The sequence below is a fragment of the Morus notabilis genome, unplaced genomic scaffold (assembly GCF_000414095.1).
Source record: "Morus notabilis unplaced genomic scaffold, ASM41409v2 Scaffold841, whole genome shotgun sequence".
NCBI lineage: Eukaryota > Viridiplantae > Streptophyta > Magnoliopsida > Rosales > Moraceae > Morus > Morus notabilis.
The window spans coordinates 468,062-488,429 of NW_010358201.1; the positions used below are offsets into that span (position 1 = coordinate 468,062).

General features: G+C 33.3%; 3 protein-coding genes across 3 annotated transcripts; 1 reads left to right on the plus strand and 2 right to left on the minus strand.

Annotated features, from left to right (window-relative positions):
- Positions 1-1,064: 1,064 nt before the first annotated feature.
- Positions 1,065-5,923, plus strand: LOC21399657 (sulfate transporter 2.1). The gene is made up of 12 exons (XM_024161786.1): positions 1,065-1,337; positions 1,536-1,584; positions 1,736-1,943; positions 2,041-2,218; positions 2,317-2,382; positions 2,518-2,748; positions 3,237-3,363; positions 3,687-3,973; positions 4,815-5,008; positions 5,252-5,328; positions 5,559-5,635; positions 5,780-5,923. The coding sequence occupies exons 1-12, from the start codon at positions 1,137-1,139 to the stop codon at positions 5,921-5,923; spliced, it is 1,839 nt and encodes a 612-aa protein (XP_024017554.1). The 5' UTR covers positions 1,065-1,136.
- A 5,665-nt stretch (positions 5,924-11,588) lies between these two features.
- On the minus strand, positions 11,589-13,861 carry LOC21399658 (protein NEN4). Its single transcript, XM_024161800.1, has 5 exons — positions 13,412-13,861; positions 13,201-13,247; positions 13,011-13,074; positions 12,140-12,328; positions 11,589-11,837 (listed from the first exon to the last, which is right to left on the minus strand). The coding sequence occupies exons 1-5, from the start codon at positions 13,859-13,861 to the stop codon at positions 11,745-11,747; spliced, it is 843 nt and encodes a 280-aa protein (XP_024017568.1). The 3' UTR covers positions 11,589-11,744.
- A 1,008-nt stretch (positions 13,862-14,869) lies between these two features.
- Positions 14,870-19,219, minus strand: LOC21399659 (bifunctional aspartate aminotransferase and glutamate/aspartate-prephenate aminotransferase). The gene is made up of 10 exons (XM_010092264.2): positions 18,684-19,219; positions 17,917-18,157; positions 17,740-17,833; positions 17,553-17,656; positions 16,768-17,016; positions 16,562-16,675; positions 16,333-16,416; positions 15,729-15,899; positions 15,479-15,592; positions 14,870-15,352 (listed from the first exon to the last, which is right to left on the minus strand). The coding sequence occupies exons 1-10, from the start codon at positions 18,806-18,808 to the stop codon at positions 15,212-15,214; spliced, it is 1,437 nt and encodes a 478-aa protein (XP_010090566.1). The 5' UTR covers positions 18,809-19,219; the 3' UTR covers positions 14,870-15,211.
- Between the last annotated feature and the right edge of the window lie 1,149 nt (positions 19,220-20,368).

Sequence of the window (20,368 nt, forward strand, 5' to 3'; positions counted from 1 at the left end):
TGTTTGAGCAAGGTCTAGACGACAACAGTGTGATTAGATTAATAGCTGATTATGGATAGATTCATGAGAGTTTAGTTTTTATTCTTTTCACAACATAAATCATAAGTGAAGTTCTTTTATTATAGTATTTTCTCTGATCACAAAAATTTAAATTTTGTTTTTTTATTACAGTGTTTTCTCTTATATAAAAAAAATTTTGAGTCTTAACTTGAATTGTTAAAAGAACATACATAGATTTTCCCATCAACAACAATTAAACAATCGGTATCGCTTATTGCTTATTTTTGTTAACTCGTATGTGGTTTTAGATTATATATATATATATTCTAGCTTCATTGCCATTATGAGCGGGAAATTACTTGTGTTTAAAAGTTGCTAATCTTTCGTTCAAAAGCAATAAACAAATTAAGTTGTTCAATCTTCTAGTTTTGTTTATGTTGGTGAATTTAAATTTATGAAGATTCTTATGAAATGAATAATATTAGACGTTTGGTACTGTCCCTTTTGGGCATTTAACGCAAGGACTCCCTTATTATTATGTATATTATTGTATAACTTATTAATTACCAATATTTTAACACATTACGTGTCTAAAAGTAATTTTAATATTTTTAACCGAGGGATAACATTTGAGACGTCAAAAGAATTTAGGGTTCAAGATGAAATAATTTAAGTACATGGACCAATTTTAATAGAGAGAATAAAGTTCAAAGACGTATGATAAATTTAGAAGGTTAATAGGATATCCACTCAGTTTATAAGACCCTTACAACCACACCATGCACTTTAGCATCAAACACTGTAAACTTTGTTGGCACTGATATCTCTCTCACACAAGAATTACTTTCGAGTTCTCCCGAACACTTCATTCAGCCATGGCTTCCTCAGCAGCCATGGAGGAAAGCGGCGGCGACACAGTCGCCAACGATCGGGCCAAGTTTGACTCTAAAGAGAACTTCTCTGCAGGTTCTCCCAAACACTTCAAAAAACCAAGCACTGCCTCCATATCACCGACCTTGGTCGACGAGGGCGGCGACGATGGCCATGAAAAGGACCCCGAGAAGAACACCACCGATGTCGAAAGGTCTCGGTGGGTTCTCAACGCTCCAAAGCCGCCAGGCCTGTGTCAGGAGCTCATGGACTCCGTGAGGGAAACCATTGCGTCTTGCAAAAGCAAGTACCACTCATCTCTCAAGAATCACTCTTTTGCGAAACGCGTGATTTCGATTCAGCAGGGGATATTCCCGATTCTTTCATGGGGTCGAGATTACAAAGCAACAAAGTTCAAGAGTGATTTGATGGCGGGTCTTACTATTGCTAGCCTCTGCATTCCTCAGGTTATACTAAAACCAATTATATTTATTACCATATGTAGTACAATATTGCAACTTTTGTATTATGGTATAGAAAAAGTATCGTATATGGTTAATTTTGAACAATCAAATTTGAATTTGGTTAAATCCTAACGTATAATTCAATTTTGTGATTAGTACCCTATTATATTATTTCGTTTATATTTGAGTTTAATTATGCAGAGTATTGGATATGCAACTCTAGCGAAGCTTGATCCTCAATATGGACTTTGTAAGTCATATTGTAACTTGCTATTCTCTTTTTTGTTTTTCTGTTTATTCAAATCATAAGTACTAATTAATTAAGGGGCCTGTGTAAAAATACATTTTGAAGTTGAAACTTTTAATTAATTAATTGGATGGTCCTCAATCTTTATAACTAGATACAAGTGTTGTACCGCCACTTATCTATGCTGTAATGGGGACTTCAAGAGACATAGCGATCGGACCGGTGGCCGTCGTTTCACTACTTATACCCTCAATGGTTCAGAAACTAGTAGACCCCGGGGCTGATCCAATTGCATACAGAAATCTTGTTCTGACCACGACTTTCTTCACCGGTCTCTTTCAAGCATCCTTCGGATTCTTCAGGTGAAGAATATAGTGACATGTCACATGTTAGAATATAAAACTATTCCTAATAGCTTAAGTTTTTAGTAAACGTCTAATATCACTTTAAATATTACAGACTGGGATTTCTGGTCGATTTCCTTTCCCACGCTGCGATTGTTGGATTCATGGCAGGTGCAGCCATAATTATAGGCCTTCAACAGCTCAAAGGACTTCTTGGGATATCTCACTTCACAAACAAAACAGATATCATCTCTGTTATAAAAGCTGTTTGGAATTCAGTTCACCACTATCCTGTATATTGTTATTGCAAACCCTATCTGTTCCTTTTTTTTTATATAATAATTAATTGTTTTTAATATTGTAACGACCCATTACTCCTAATTGATTACAGTGGAGCCCTTATAATCTTGTCATTGGCTGCTCATTCCTGTGTTTCATTCTATTTACTAGATACCTGGTGAGTAAAAAGACAATGTACTATTTGAATCCAATATTATTGAATTGTTCATTAATCTGTTTAATATTCTTATTCCTTATTATTACCATTATTATAACAATAATTATTATTAATATATTGGTGTGATTCCTCCAGGGTAAAAGGAACAAGAAACTTTTCTGGTTGGCAGCTATTTCTCCTCTGATATCAGTTATAATATCCACTCTAATTGTGTTTCTAACAAGAGGAGATAAGCATGGGGTTAAGATTGTGAAGCATGTTAAAGGTGGATTAAATCCTAGCTCCCTTCATGAGTTACAGTTCAAAAGTCCCTTTGTTGGGGAGGTGGCTAAAATTGGACTCATTGTTGGGGTTGTGGCACTAACGGTGAGTATTTAATAAGTAATTAAATATCTAAGCATATCAATTAATTGTATATTGTTATCATCAACTGATGTGGAAAGTAGGAGTCACCTTTGCTTAATTTGATTATATTATTATTAATATTATAAGTATGTATGTGGAAAGATGCGTTTCACGTTGAAAAGAAGAGTTAGACATTTTTGTCCTTTATTTTTTACTGAATTGATAAATTGTCCTCGAATTTTTTAATTGTAACAAATTATCCCCTGAATGTGATAAAATATTGTAGAGTGCTCCAAAATCAATAAATGAATAGCTCTTAAATTTGGAAGAAAACACCATTAAGTCTAAAGCATGATCTGCTCTCATAATTATCGTCTGAAAATTCAGTGCGTTCTTTTGAAAGAGCTGACATGATGTACACGTTCGATTAGTGTTTCTCTCCAAATTTTAGCGGCTGTATATTAAAATTCGTAAATTCTAATTAACCAAGATTTTTGCAACTTCTACAGGAAGCGATTGCGGTTGGCCGGTCTTTTGCTTCGATGAAAGGATACCACCTAGACGGGAACAAAGAGATGGTAGCAATGGGCTTCATGAACATAGTAGGATCTTTCACTTCCTGCTATGTTGCCACAGGTACTCAATATTAGGTATTTTATATCATGTCTAGTGCTGTTTTGAAATAATAAAAGTATTTATTATAATAAAAATAATAATATCAATAAAGAGCCGGATATAACAAACATCATAATATTATCTAAAATATTTTAATTAAGTTCACGCCGCCTGATCTATAGAATATATATTTCTTAAAAATCTCCACTCGACCGCTTAAGTGGGTCAAATGACTATTTAATTGTCAGCAAAATAGTGTCACCATTTTTTTTTATGGCAAAATAATGTCACTATTAGTTTTTTTGGGAATTAATTGACTCCCATTTTTCGTGTTCTTCATATAGGTTCATTTTCTCGAACTGCTGTGAATTTCAGTGCTGGGTGTGAAACACTGGTTTCAAACATTGTAATGGCCATTACTGTATTGGTGTCCCTTGAGCTGTTCACAAAGCTTTTGTATTACACTCCAACAGCAATTATTGCATCAATAATTCTTTCCGCGCTTCCGGGACTCATCAACCTCAATGCAGCCAACCATATTTGGAAGCTTGATAAGCTTGATTTCCTTGCTTGCATTGGAGCTTTCTTCGGAGTTCTATTTGCATCTGTTGAGATCGGTCTCACCGCCGCGGTAACGAATTCTTATAACGTGTTAATTTGCAATTCAATGCATAATTATGAGATAGCAACAAAAAAGGATTTCATTTTCTGATACCATATTAGTACGTTACAATTTTTTTAAAAAAATAAATAAATAAATTGTTGTGAGTGTCTATTCTCCTCCCCCACTTTGATTTGAATGAGCAGTACTAAGCACACTCAAATTATAAAAGCAAAATGAAAATATAAAAATACACAAGGGAGATTTCTGTATAAGATATTGACATACATATATATATCTGTATATATGTAGGAAGTAGTTAAAGATAAGAAGAGGCTTCTATTCGTTCAACAAAACTAGGCATGATACTTTAAAATTCCTAAACAAGTGTGTAATAGCACTAGTGGTAGGCCCCACACACTACAATATTGAAAAATTCCAGCCCCGATTAGCAAATCATCATGTTCCATTTCGCCACCATTTAATAAGCTGCTATTATGGTAACAGTGTGGTCCATTAATAATTTGCACAAACAATATCTTTAAGTTTGAGAATATTGAGAAGTACTAGACACACCTACAAACTCATGTATTTCACGTCACCTGCATTCCATTTATATATCTATATATGCTAGTCCGATATCAGTCCCCCTAATCCTAACCATTGAATTGGAAATTAAGTTTAACTATTGATGTCTTAATAAAATATAAACAGTTCAAAATTAGTCCAAATTTGCAGATGTTGATCATTTGATGATTAATTTACAAAGTGATGTTAAAGTCAATTAAATTTTTCCTTGGATTTTCTTATGTAGATAGACATTAATTAAGCACATAAAGAAAACATTAATTTGGATCATCTGATTTTTCAGGTAACTATATCATTTGCTAAGGTTATTCTCATCTCAATTCGACCGGGCACTGAAACCTTAGGAAAACTTCCTGGAACTGATTTATTTTGCGATATCCAGCAATATCCCATGGCCGTCCAACTTCCTGGGATAATGATAATGCGACTCAAGTCTGCCTTGCTTTGTTTTGCAAATGCCAATTTCATACGAGAAAGGTAATCATAATTCACCGTTCGGTGTTGGACTTGTGGTTTGGTGGGAATTAATTAATTAAACTCCTTCTTTAGTTATTTTTGTGTCAAGGTTCTTTCCGTTTCATTGATGATCCTAAATTTCTGTTATAGATAATAAGAACGGGTATAAAATCACACCAATGATCAAAATTATGACAAAGAAAAGGGCGAGATCATAGAAATTTACAGTAAAAGTATAACATGTTTGTTATTTGTGTATTCAAGGATTACGAGCTGGATATCGGAGGACAATGAAGGAAATGCAAAAAGGACCATTCTAGTCCTCATTCTTGACATGTCTAGTAAGTGTATATATATATATATATATATATATCTCCTAAAATTGAGCTTTTACTTTTTGAGATGAATACAAAATATATATATATATATATAAAATTTTGTAGAAATTTAATCAGTTTAAAGATTAGTGGTAAAAATAGGTCATAATCAGCCGATTACTTAAAGTAACGGCTTCCAAAGTTAATTGAGGGTATTTTGGTACTTTGCATTTTATAACACTATTTTATGCCAGGTTTGATGAACATCGATACATCCGGAATTGCTTCTCTGCAGGAGCTGCGTAAAACTTTGACTTCACAGGGAATCGAGGTAAAAGATAGGTTACTTTTTCGTTTTCATTTTTTTCACCCACTTTTCCCCTTTCTTTTCCAATATTGCAACTTAAATATAATATTAAAAATGATAAAGTTGCATAATTTACCCCTTTTTTTTTCTCCTAACTCACTTTCTCAGTTAGCAATTGCAAATCCAAGGTGGCAAGTGATTCACAAACTAAAGCTAGCAAACTTTGTGAGTGAAATAGAAGGAAGGGTCTTTTTGACTGTTGGAGAAGCTGTGAATGCTACAACTATTAGTGCTAAAAATATTCCTATATAATTAAGTTGTTAATTGTGTTATATTCCAAGAGTGTTATTTCTTCTTAGTTTGTATTTTGTGTGTGCTTTGTCTAAAATGTCCTTTCCTACTTATGTGAATGTATAAAATAAGGGTCGGACATGATGAGATAATAAAAGGTCCATACTGCCTAGTACTATAGTGTTATGTAATATTGAAGCTGCAGCTTCTTTTATGCGTGTATGCAAATTATTTGCAATATAATAATAATAATAATAATGTAACCTTGGATATTTTGGATATGCTTGAAAGATAAGTTAACTTTCAAAAAAGGGTCTGATACTCTTGTGAGAGCGGTCCTGTACAATCAGTTTGAAGTCTAAGGAGTTCTTAATTTGTTTCATAGATTTCAATCACAAAATTAAATTCATATATTATGAATAACAAAAATTGGGCTTTCTTTTCATACGAGGCAAACAACACATAATTGCATGGATTTAATAAAGTCCAAACTTATCTCTCCCTTTTTAGTTTTCCAATTTGTGAGTATAAGACTGAAATATATATATATATATAGTACTTTACTAAAATTTTTAATTGCATTCCTTTCAATAGCAGTGTACAATTTGGTTATACATGATAGAAAACCCCAATACTTTTTTTTTTTTTTTTTTTGCTGAATATGTCCCAATACTTCGAAAACATATCACTCGCTGATAATATCTTATTTCAATTCTCCATTAGGAAAAATCGATTGATTCATTTATGGGAGACGAACTAATTAATAGTGCTAACTAAGCTAGGTACGTATTAAGGCATATATGATTATACATTACATGTATTGAAGCAGATTGCATCATATTTAAAACAAACAAATAAATAAATAAATATATAAGAAATACTAACAATGGTAACTATATAAGCTATACGAATTAAGGCATATATAATTTTACATTTCATGAAGTGAAACGCAGATTGCATCATATTTTTTCCTTTGAAAAAAAAACCACACACATTTAAAAATGTGAAAAGACCATATAAAATACCAATTCAAATCCTTAAAACTTAATAGTACTACAAGAAACATGGCAACGACAAACAACTTGTATGTAAACTAGAATTAATAAAACGCTCAATCGAAATTAGTGTGTTCAGAGTTTCAAAAATGTAAAGTTACTCAAAGAGATATCTCAAAATGGATGACATATGGGACTCTTTAATATATACTTTAGGGTGTGTTTGGTTGGGGGAATGGAAAGGAATGGAAAGGAATCAATGTTCATTTTTATGTTTGGTTGGTTTTAGGAAAATGAATGGTCATTCAAAATGGAATGACTTTTCCATCAAATGGGTGAATCGTCATTCCTTCCTCATATAAGAGGAATGTTCATTCCAAACTCTTTTAATTTTCTTTTCCATCATTACCCTTAAATATTATAATTATAAATATTATAATATTAATATTTATAATACAATTAATATTATATTATAATGTAATTATATATTATAACATATAATATAATATATTATAATTATATACGTATATTAAAATAATATCATATTTAATGGAAACTCCATACTGCTGCACTTAAATTAAATAGGAGAGTTGACCGAGTAGTTGCAACGATTCAGCTAAATGTTAATTCAAAGACTTGTAATCTGCGGCATTGTCAGGTTCATCATCTAAGTTATACAACAAAAGCAAAAATCAAAGTTCCACCCACATCACACCGTAAATACCGACTGCCGAACTTGAATCCTAGCCATTTCCAAGGATTTCTTTGCAGCATTTATTTCCATTTCTCTTTCCTCGTGCAGCCTCTTTGCTGTTTCTGCTTCCTGCAATTTCTTTTCTAATTCCAGGATGTCCTTTGAAATCTTTCTTGATCTAGTCTTCAGCTCTGCATTCTCTTTCTCGAAATGCCTCAACTGATCCTCAACTTGAAGTAGCATTTTCTTCAAGCGTGAAGCCTCTTCCCCAAGTGACTTCAGCCGCTTATCAGAGGCCGTAACTGCATCCTCTGTCTCAGCCTGCATTCTTGATAACTTGTCAAAGTTAGCTCTCTCATAGTCATACCACTCCATGATCTCTTCCGAGGATTGTCCAGCCATCATGGACTCCTCTATTTTGGCCAAGGATGACGTACATGAAATGAACTTTCTCACATGCTCAGAAAAAGACCTATGATCAACTGAAAGCTGGTTCAGAAGAGAGAACGTTTTGTCTGCTGCTTCCATCATTGATCTGTGATTACGTGATTCCGTAGAGTCGAGAATAGTGAGCAGTTGACTTTGTACATGTACCCCTACTTCAACAAGCGCCCTTGAGATTTGTCTCGTGAAATCTCTCCCTTGCCGTATACCGGGAACATTTAGGATGCTTGAAAGCCCCGAAAGAATGCCAGATTGAGAATCCTGACTGGAGATTTGATTAGTTATTAAATGATTATATTAATATATATGATATTAGTTATATTAGCATGAGGGGTAATTTTGTCAATATGAAAATATTCATATCTCATTTCATTGCATTTATAAAAGTATAACTAAATAAATAAATTATCTTTTCTTTCCATTCTATTCTATTACCATTTTTATATTCATTCTCATTACCATTCCTTATAGTCGATGAAAATATTGAATTGATATCGGGAATTCCATATATAGCATTGAGCCCACCAAAAAAATATTTTAAAAAAAAAAGCAAAATAAAGAAAAAAAAATCAAGTGGATCACTGAAAACACAATAAAACACTAAATAAACATGACAAAACTAAAATTAGTCAAGATAAGAATCACCAACCCAAAACATACAAAATTTAAAAAAAAATAAAAAGATAAAATAAAAAACAACCGCAATATACTCACATATGTAGTTTATATATATATATGTGTGTGTGTGTGTGTGTAAACTCATCTAGATACATCCTTTCATAAGTGTCTAGGTTCATTGTTTCTGAAAGTTTTAACGGGATCTTATTTAATGAAAGCGATAGTTCTAAGTAGCATCAGAACCTGCCTTCTCAATAAATCACTTCTTAGTGACACATATTTGACTTCCTAATTACTATCTTCTGAATTGCTTTTGCTCATCATCACCCAATATTGTTGTCATCATTCCTCCTTGCCACCTTTCACACTTTCTCTCGTGTCTTGAATCTAAATCCGGATCTGACAATATGGACCTTTTATTCTTCTTTCAATACCATAATAATGCCCCTTCTAGGTTTGTACTTATCAAAAGCTTCCTGCAATATTACTTTCCATGTGGTACTGCCGAAAGTGATTATTTTCTTAATTCTAAAGTCTCCACTAATCAAGAAGCGTCCAGGTTCAATGAATTTCAAGGTTGTAAACCATCTTGCATTTGTGCGTTATACATGGCTCCTTTGCAATAATAACAGTTCAAAAATAGCCAATCCAGACTCGGTTTTGAGGGTGTAATAAATTCCACCATTTTAGTTTATAAACGGTTTTTCACAATCGCACTTTTGTACAAAACAAATACTATTACCGACCAGTTTGACATTTTTTACTGTTATTGTGGTATTAGTAATACGTTGCTGTGATTAGAAATATATAAGTATTTAGTAAATATTTGTACAAAATTATTATGAGTACCATAAATAAAAATTTAAATTTTTTATAAACTGTGTATAAAATTATTGTTGAAATGTATAATAACGAAAGTAAATATACTTTATCACACATGTTTATAGTTAGTTTTATTTTTATTTTTATGGTCAATATTCATGATATATTTTTATATTTTAAATCTTATTAATTAAAATAGTTCTTAAAAACAATTTACTTTTATTTAAGGAGAAACATTATTCATCTACTAATATCTATTATTGTTATTTTTAAATATTTTGATAATTATTAAAAATATTTTGAATGAAATTTAGCATAGCATAGTTATTAGAGATTTTCAATTTTTAAATAATTATTTTAAAAATATATATTTTTTAATTTGGTATGAAAAAAGTAAAATATGTATATTGACAATTAAGTTTTATTATTAAAGTTATCTTGGTAAATTTGAATAATGGCAGCAGAAGTTGCTGTGTAAAAGCAACCCCCGACCTGCTTCTCAAATTCTATTATTTTTTGTTGGTCCTCAAATTCTGTTGTTTGATAGCAGTTTTTAGAAGTTGAACAAAGCAGGATTAACCAAACACCCTAATATGTTGTAACTTCTTTAAAAAAGCTAAAAGTAGTCTCTAAAAGCAATGTCAAACGGGTCCTACTGCAATATGCATGCACTTCATATTTCAACAGGCTACCAACACGGTTAGTTCTTGAGCTATTAAAATTATGTCAATTTGATCTCTGAACTTTTTTTTTTACTGATATATTATATCATGAATTTTGGTTTTTTGGACACTCAAATTTATAATAGATTACTTAAATCTAACAAAAATAATTGGATCCCTAGTGTATAGTAACTAAAAGTTCTATAAAAATAGTCAAATTACACATAAAATATTCTAGTTGTGGGTTTGAAAGAAGTGGTTTTTAACAAAAACACGAAAAACGTGAAGATTGAGTTTTTAAAATTTTTCATAAACTATAAGATTCATATCTGATAGTGATTATAGTGGAGGGTAAAATCACAATGGCAAACGATTATAATTATGGATGAGCGTGAAAATTCTTCTCTAATCTTGTTGTAAATTTTGTATATAATTTGATACTGCAGTTTGATTCTGTAGTGGCACAAATGAAAATAAATAATTATGTTTATTTAATTAGAGCATAATTGCATTAACAATAATTATCGGGCTTAGTATGGATCATACAAGGTTATGGAAAAATGTTAAAAACTCATTCTATTGTGTTCTTCATGTTTTTTAATCTATTAAGAGGATTTTTAAATAATCAGTAGATAGCTATATTGTATTATACAACCCTAAATATCAACAAGGCTTTTTTCAGTATAAAAACATTTAAAGAAGATGAAAGTTTTGTTTCTTCCTCTTTCTCCCTTTCGTGCTTTAATGGTTCTCTTGGAATGAAAGATAAAAAAACAAAAATTCTCTTTGATTCTCTTTTTACTGATGAAGGAAGAGAGTGGTAAATTCATAATGAAAAGTAAAATAATGAGTTATATTTATACTTTATTTTAATAAGAGTGTGGAATTATATGTGGTAAAATAGAAGAAGAAAGAAAGTGAGAGAGTGGATGACCAAATTTAGAGTTCTGAAAATTAGCCACCCTGCCCGGCCCATGAGTGTAAGGTTGGGCCATCTAAGAGAAACCTGGCCTGGCCAACCCGGATTAATATATAGATCCTCAGGTAAGAAAGAATAAAGGGGAAAAGTAACAAATACCGTACATAAGTTAGATTCTTAACCAATACCCCGAGTTTGAGATTCTTACTCTTTATTTACGATTAATATTCTTTTAATTAAATAATAATATTAAACAAAAGAATATAATATAATTAAAAATAAAAGGTAAAAATTAAAACTCAGTGCAGATCAATAATTAAAGATTAAATTTCTTGAAAATGTTAAAAAAAATGAATGAATAAATCGATTAATTATGAAAGATATACAGAAACCAACTTCTGTGGAATAATATTCTTCTTGATACAACAATTTTTGGGATTACGCATGTTTTTATCATGCATGTTTTCCAACGTTTTTTGAGAAAACAGTCTCCGCAGGATTCCATTTTCACGCAACATTTGTAGTAGCGAGAAGGTTCCACAATATCAACCGAAATCGGGAATGATCTTCATTTATCACATCTTCATCAAATTACGTACCATTTTCCCTTTCCCTTCTGCAAAGTGTCCGATATGTTTGGTATTTTACGTGGATATTTCTACGAACGAAACGGCAAATTCTCTCTTCGTCATCGTAGCAGCGAATGAGAATGCTTGAATAGGTGGTTCAGAGGCTGGCTTCCATTGGCTTTGGACAACAGATTCTTTACTTGCTCTGTCATCTGTTTTTTTTTTTTTTTGTATATACACATACAAGGGGCGGAGCCGAAAAAATAAATCAGGTTACGGGATGTAAGCCAAAATTATGGAAAAAAAAAGAGCTATTATAATACGGGACAAACATAGCACTCAAAAACTTTTTGCATTTTAAAATCCTATATATCTCTAAATATGTATCATATTATATAAATATATACATAGCCCCCATTAATTTTTTAAAAATTGATATTATAATCTCATTAAATTTTTGTTTTATATTAGACTTAAATTTATGGCTCCGTCACTGGATGGGTATAGACCGTACCTTTCCTAAGCTTCCCCTTGTGTAGGGGACTGATCGTTGATATCCAATAGAAGTAGTAGTTGTTGTGGGAGATTTCCGAGTGGTTTCTTGTTCTCTGCATGCAAATTTTGCATTGCTTCTACTTCTTGTCATGATAGTAGAACAAGCCGTACGCCAGTTTCCGCTCAACATGCTTGGGAGGCTTGCTTCCTTGTATGCCACAACACATGCAACGTTCGAGAAACAAATAACTCTTTATCTCAAGAAAAACTAATAATAGTATGTGTACAATAAATAACATGGCACATAAGATAAAATTTTTTAAGGTTATTACTTTTTTTTTTTTTTTCCTTTTTTAAAGCTTATTTGGTATGAGGAAAAGGTGAAGAAGGGAGAGGGGTGAGGGGATTAATTAGTGGAAATAGGATTTCATAATCCATGCATATAATTGTTAGGTATAGAAGAGAAGAAAGAAGGAAATGGATTGGGTAAAATATTTCAAAAAAAAAAATCTTCTCTGTATTTGGAGATTAGAAAAGAAAGGTCTTCCCTTATTCTTTATTTTCCTCAGCTAGGTTATATATCATTTTATCCTTCATATTTTGCCTTTCACTAAACATACAATGAGACTAATATACTAATATAGATAATGAAAGAGAGAAAAATATACTGGTAAGTGGTAAGCTATTGTTTTTAACCATAATATTTCATTGAGTTCTCTTAAATTGCCATTTTTTTAACTTACTATTCTGAGATTAAAAACTATATTCTACGAGTAGGTAGAACATGAGAGATTCATTCCAAAAGTAGTACTCAACATGTTTTGGACAAGTTTTTTCAATTCGTATCATTGAATTATAAATATTCTAAGAATGATGTGGGAATTATATACCAGAAAGAGCACAGTTGCGCAGTGCTTGAGAACTTCCAGATTCATCCGAACATCATCAAGGCTTCTGTTAATCAAGGAAGTTGTGAAATTAACTTATTGCATTATGATTAGCTCTTAATACCCTTAATATTAATTAATTGGCACTCAAAAATGTTGATTGACAAAATATGAAATTCTATATGCATTTTACCTGTGCTTTTGCTGCCCAAGCCCGAAATAAGCAGCCAATGTTGCCATCTAAATATACAAGAGAAAATCAAGTGATAAGATTTGGTCTATTTCTTGCTAATGCATGCAGTTTTTGTATTATATCATACAATATTGTTACGTGAAAAACCTCAGAAACATAAGTTTTCACAATAAATTAATCATAGGTTTATGTAACTTTTTTGTTTGCTTACCTTCATATTACCAGCTCTTTTGCCAAACTTGTTAGTCAAAACCCCCAGCGAATCAATCATTCCAATAGGTTCAGGTGCAGCCTTACCAATATCTGCAAAAGCTTCCTTAATCCTCACGCAATCAAATCTTTGAATGTTATGGCCTGCCCATATTCTGCCATGCAAAATGCCAAATATCTTATCGGCAACTTCTTCAAACGACGGCGCATTTTCGACACTTTCCCGAGTAATCCCGTCGCGCCGAGAAGACCTCAATCCAACGGCGGACAAGTCTCCCGGCCTTATGAGAGTAGTGTAGCTCTCTAACTCAACAAGCTTCCGAGGGCAAACGACAATCGCGCCAAATTCCAATACCCAGAACCGCTTCCCGGCCCTGTTGGGTACTGTCGTTTCCAAGTCAAAGAAAACAATCTCTCCCGTGCCTTCTAATTTGAATGAAGTAGCCTCCATTGGATAAAGTTTATTTAGTGTTTAGTTAATTTCCTGTTTTGGAATTGGTAGTTTTGTTAAATGTTGTCAATATGAGGTTTTATATATATATATATATATATATATGTAGCCTCCATTGGATAAAGTTTATTTAGTGTTTAGTTAATTTCCTGTTTTGGAATTGGTAGTTTTGTTAAATGTTGTCAATATGAGGTTTTATATATATATATATATATATAGATTTCTTGTCGTTTGAGATTGATTGTCTTGTAGTTCAAGTCAATAGTTCTTCTTGAGGATGTCTTATACAAAGTTATTCCTGTTAGACAGGAATATATACATATATATATATATATATATATATATATATTACTCTAATAAAAAAAGATGTGTAAGAGTTTCCTTTTTCTATCTGTCTCTCCTTTTGTTGCTTCCAAAAACAGAAGACTTTGGAGAGAAACTTTAGGAGAAGTTTCAACTCTCCCTTACCTGTAAGGACAATGTGCTGCATATTTTGGAACATTCCCAAAGCAAGGTCTAATTGGCTGATTTTCTTAACCATTAGGACATAGCAAAACGTGATGGCATTTCTGAAGCAAACGTCCAAGGAGGAATTGATTCCTTTACTATGTCCACAAATCTTTCCTTCCTTCAAAATTAACAAGGCAAAAGGGCAAGGTCTCAATTTTTCCGCCTTCAACTAAAATGGTTCAAAGGCACACACGGCTACATCATGAACATTGTTGCATTAAAAAAATAAAAATAAAAATAAAAGACTGATGAAATTATTGGAAATATAGATAAATAGTGTTCTTTTATAAGAACAAATAAATAAAATGATATTTCTTTGATATGGTATCAAAAAAAAAAAGAAAAACCCTTAACGGTAGGATCGGAAAGAAATGATTGGGACACATCTTAGCGTTAGAAATTGTGTTCTATTAGTAAGGTATCTTTCCATACCCTACCTTATAATTCTCTGAAAAAAAGAATAATAATAATAATAATTAATAATAATGATAATAATAATAACAAAAAAAACAAAGAGATGCCCTTTTCATTAATAAGTTTTACAGTGAAGAGAATGAAATCATTGAAAGAAAATGCTAATGCTATGCTTCCAAGAGAATCATTCATACCAAACAAGAACTTGAATGAACATTCTACCCCCTTTTTTTTTTTTTTTTTCCTGAATGGTATACACTCAAACACAACGCCAACATCTTATTTGCCTTAACCATTCAATACAGCAGAGGAAGGTTCATTTTTTATGAAACCTAGATTAACATTTTATTACCTAGAAGTTGAAATAGATACTAAAGTCGGAATTTCAGACTCAAATAAAGTACAACAACCAACAACACTGACAGGTTAAACATGGGCGGGACGCTTAAGGGGGATAAGTGCTTTCTTAATTCTTTCAAAAGCTGCTTGTAGAGTGGTAAGAGATGTGGCATATGAGATGCGGATGCAACTGTCATCTCCAAATGCATCCCCGGGGACTAGCGCAACCTGTAAATCAACGGCCAAACCAATTTTTCATTAAGGACTGAAGAAGCAGCAACAATGCAGAAATATATGGTTTAGTCTGAAATTAACCGTCACACTATATCCTAAGATTTCCAATTATTAGCGTACCTGGCTCTTGTCTAGCAGGTAACGGCAGAGAGACTCAGAGTTCTCGATCATTCCAAATCCTTCAGCCTCGGATCCATAGTAAGAGCTGAAATCAATGAAGAGATAGAAAGCTCCCTACAAATGTGAGAAACAAGGAGTGTGAATGTGTGATAAAAACAAAAGAAGCATAAATGAGAGAACTGTAAACTAGAAGACTACTAATGGGCAGTTACACTTTAATAAAAGGAAGGTTCAAAATTGAAGTCCCCACCTGGGGTTCCGAAACTTTAACACCCTCCAGCTCAAGGAAGCTTTGGACCAAGAAGTCCCGTCGTTCTTGGAACGCTTTCACCATAAAAGCAACTACCTCCCCGCCAGCATAGCCCATTCCCAAGGCAGCAACAGCCGCTTTCTGTGATATGCTACTGGCACCTGAGGTGGACTATGAACAAAATACATCGAATTAAGCATGTGGCCCCTTTGGTTTATAGATTTGAACAAAAATTCAAAACTTTGTAAGTTTAAATTATGGTTCAAACCTATGAACCAAACAGAGCATATCTTTTCACTCTACAATTCTTATCATTCTCTATTTACTTGCATCAATATCAATGCATAAACTTCATCCTTCCCAATTGGTGAAGAAAACAGCCACCAATATCTAAACAGAAAACATTAATTATTTGCAATATTCACTCTTATAATTCCGTTTTCGACTGTCGTTGCTCCAAGGAGGCAGATTAGATGACTGTAGACTCATAATTAATAGGTACGATCTACTCAGGCGGTAGGTGAAATGAAATAAATAAAGACAAAATAAAGATAGAATGACAATACACAATAGCAGAGCAAATTGACAGGGATTACAGAAATACCTGACTCTGTATCTTTCCACATGCAGCCACAAAGTGTTTGGGACCAGCAAGATATCCAAGTCGCCAACCTGTCATTGCAAAGGCCTGCATAATTCCACTTCGGAATGTCAAAAACTATCACTTCCATCCCTAAATGACAAAGTATATCATCTTCCATTGAGACCAATGTTAGAGCAACCCATCAATGAAAAGGGCGATGAACTAATATGGATGCAATACCACAAGTTACCTTAGAAAAGCCATTTACTGTAAGTGTTCTCTCCCACATGCCCGGCAAAGATGCAAAACTTGTATGAGTTGCTGGCGCATAAATTATGCGTTCGTATATTTCATCTGAAAGAACCTGAACAAAACAGCAACATAAATTTCAGAATCCAAAGGAAACAGTTATATCCAAGTACAAGAGCTTTTCAGGTGTAGATTGAAGTCAAGTACCAAAAGCCTGGGATGCTTTGCTACAATTTGAGCAATCTCTTCAAGCAATTTCTTGGGGTAAACAGATCCTGTCGGGTTGGATGGCGAACAAAGAATCAACAGTCGTGACTTTTCAGTGAGTTTGGATTCGAGAACCTTTGGGTCCAAGAGAAAATTTTCTTCGATCTTCGTAGAAAGAATCACAGGTGTCGCATCAGCCAGTCTTGCAATTTCTGGATAACTCACCCAAAATGGGGCTGGAATTATGACCTGAAAGATACAATTTTCAATAATTGTGAACCACCTTCACAGGTTCAACAACAGAACACCATGCCACTGAAAATGAAGATTTCAATACATGAAAATAATATCTTCAGACTAGACTACTATGTAGTAACAAGCACAAACTACTAGATGGAAATGCAGATATATTTATCAGTAACTTCCCTGTCAGAGAGACTAAAGGGCTCAAAATGGTAAGTTATGATTTTTGAGAACTAAACAGTGAAAAAGCTCAATATAGCTCCAAATGTCCTCACAATTTTCCCAGCTAACACAAACTAAACGGAAGGAAATATAAGTACGATCTTACACCATTCTGAGGAACCTTCTCTCTAGTCTCTAGTAAACTCTTAGGGAGGTCTATTGAATTATGATACATACAAGATACTTTTCTATGATGTAGACCATTGGATTCGCCTATACACTTACAAATACTACAAAGAACAAAGACCCAGAATAGGAATATATTAAGTTCATACAAAAATGAGTTACAATATTCCATTTAAGAGTGTAAAGCACTTCACCTCGTCCCCAGGGGAACAAACTGCGAGCACTGCTTGAAGAATACCCTGCTTGGCTCCATTGCTAACTAGAATCTGATCAGGTGTGTAAGAGATTCCATTCTCCTCTACAAAACAATGCTAATTATCAGAACATCAATATCACAATAGTCAAACCCGAAACTTTTTCCCCATAACTTAAGTTACCAACCTTTCAATTTTCGACATATTGCTTCACGGACTTCTAAAGTCCCAGCATTTGGAGTATACCTTGTGTGACCTTCACGAATCGCATTTATCCCAGCCTAACTTTCCATTAAGAAAAAATAAATTATTGGCAATGCACAAAACAAAAACAGGCCAAAATATTTGAGGAACAATAAAGGACCTCAGCTATTGGAGCTGGTGTATCAAAATCGGGTTCTCCGGCTGCTAAGCGAATAACAGGAATACCAGCTTGTGCAAGAGCCGTGGCTTGGTCAGTTATAGCCACAGTCTTTGAGGGTTTTACAGAATTCACTCTGGGGCTCAAAGAGATATCAACTTCCACTTGATCAAGACCAGTCACTGCCTTAACAACTGCACTCATATTTCTATGTGACTCTACCCGTCTTGTAGTCTCCAAAAACCTATAAAACTAAACAGTCAAAAACCATATAATACAATGTAAAGGAAAGGCATTATAACAACAACAAAACCTTGCGTTTTGCCAAAAATTTTCACCTTATGTTTTCAACAACGTTGCATCTATCCCTTGTGTTGCCTATGTTTCAAAAATCATGTTAAAAAATTCCTTTATGGAAGGTTTATAACATTCCAGAAAACATGGAACACGGGAAGTTTTTGTATTTATCCCTGTTAGAAATTCTAACTGGTTTAAAGATTGAAAACGCATTTATCTTTATAAATAAATAAAGAACTTAGCAAAAACACAAAACTTCGCACTTGCTCAAATTTCTTTGATCCAAAACTTAAAACAAAATACTACCCAAGTTCAATTCTTATGACTAGTTTTGAACTATGACTAAACTAAATAGAATGCAAACAAAAAGGGACCAAATTCAATAAAATCAACACAAGTACAGAAACACCAAAGATCGTCCTTTAAATTTGACGAAATGGGCAAAACGAAATAGAAAATTTGGAGAAACTTACTTGAGAGGAAAAGAGACAGATCTGAAGGAGAGTTTCTCAGAGCCCGAATCTGCACCGAGCAATCCGGTTCTGAAACCGAGACAAGCGACGGCTGGTGATGAGCAACTGTGTAGAGAATTGGCCATTGAAAATAATAGACAAGACGTAAATGTTGGAGGTGATTGTGTTTGGAATCCGAATTGGTTACGTGGGTTTGGTGGGTTGGAATTGGTTTTTTTTTTTTTTTTTTACAAGGGAATTGGAATTGGATTTTCGATTCCACCAAAAACGAAATTTAAAAAAGAGGAACAGTAGAGAGGGGAGCGGGTTGGTGGGAAAAAACGAAGGGGCGAGTTGGTTGGTGAGAGTTGAGATGGCTACGACATGGTTGGACAGTCAACTTGTGTCGTTTGGGTCCCACTCATTGTTATTAGTTTTTAAGGGCAACTCAAGTCATATTTGAGTTGCCTAAGTGAGAGAATGTAATAAAAAAGTTTAATTTAAATTTACCTCAGATAAGTATTGTCGTAATATAATTTGACTCATGATTTAAATTATTTATTCTAAGTTTAATTTAAATCAAGTCATATTTGATTTAAATAAATATGCTCTAAGTTTTTTTTATGAGCACCTCCTCCTGAACTTGACAGAATTGGCAAATCAATCCCTAAATGAAATTTCATGCCAATTAACCCCACCTCAGATTTCAAATCCTAGGCACAATCTATCTGTCGTAGTAAAATTAAACAGTACCGTCTAAGTGCCCTTAAGGTATTCTATTTATCAATGGTAAGACCGGAAATTAAGAAAATTTTGATTTTAAAGGAAAAAAAAAGAGGAAATTTACCTTTAAAAACAAAACAAAACAGAAGCTTTGATGCCGTGGATTAAAGATATTGAGCATAGGTATTCTTAAATAAAATAAATAAATAAATAAAAAAGAGGAAGAAGAAGATATTGAGCATGGGTCTGGGTGTTCGGCCGATGGAAGGGAAAGAAATCGGATTCCTTTATCAACTCCAACAAAAGTAACTTCTTGTTATTTTTGTTTGTTTTACTTTTTTATAGAAACCCCACAGCTCACCTATTGGAGGTCTGGATCGGGCACAGGATGGTGACGGTGGGCGAGATCTGAGATCTGCAGGACCAGCTCTTCGACGTCCGATCGACGACGCGTACTCCGGCTCATGATCGATGATGCTGAATCGTGGGTTGTTACGCCGATGGGATGGGACGTAGGATTATGGCGGGGGCTTCCATTGGAACATGCCCTTATCAGAACATCACGTGCAAATCACATGACAAGAAACTGTCAAAAATTTAAGGGCCCGTTTGCTTCCTGCATTTAAAACCAGGCAATATGCTAGAATGACTATCCAACAAAGTGAAATTAGCAAAATGACCTTCTTCTATTTTTTATGAAGAAAGACACTTACTCATTCTTTGTAAAAAGATGTCATTTTGCAAATAAAAATTTTTGAAATGTTATTTTACTAATAATTTTAAAAAAAAAAATTAAATTTTAAATGTCAAAATTAAAAATCACTGGTTTAAACGTATGAACCAAACTGGCCCTAACAAATTTTAAAATTTAAGAGGACAATTGCTACAATTTTGTAGTTTAGGGATTAATTTGCCAAACTTGTTAAGTTCAGGGTAATCATGTTGGTTTTCGAATCGAATTCGGATGCGGAAGCGTGGGGATA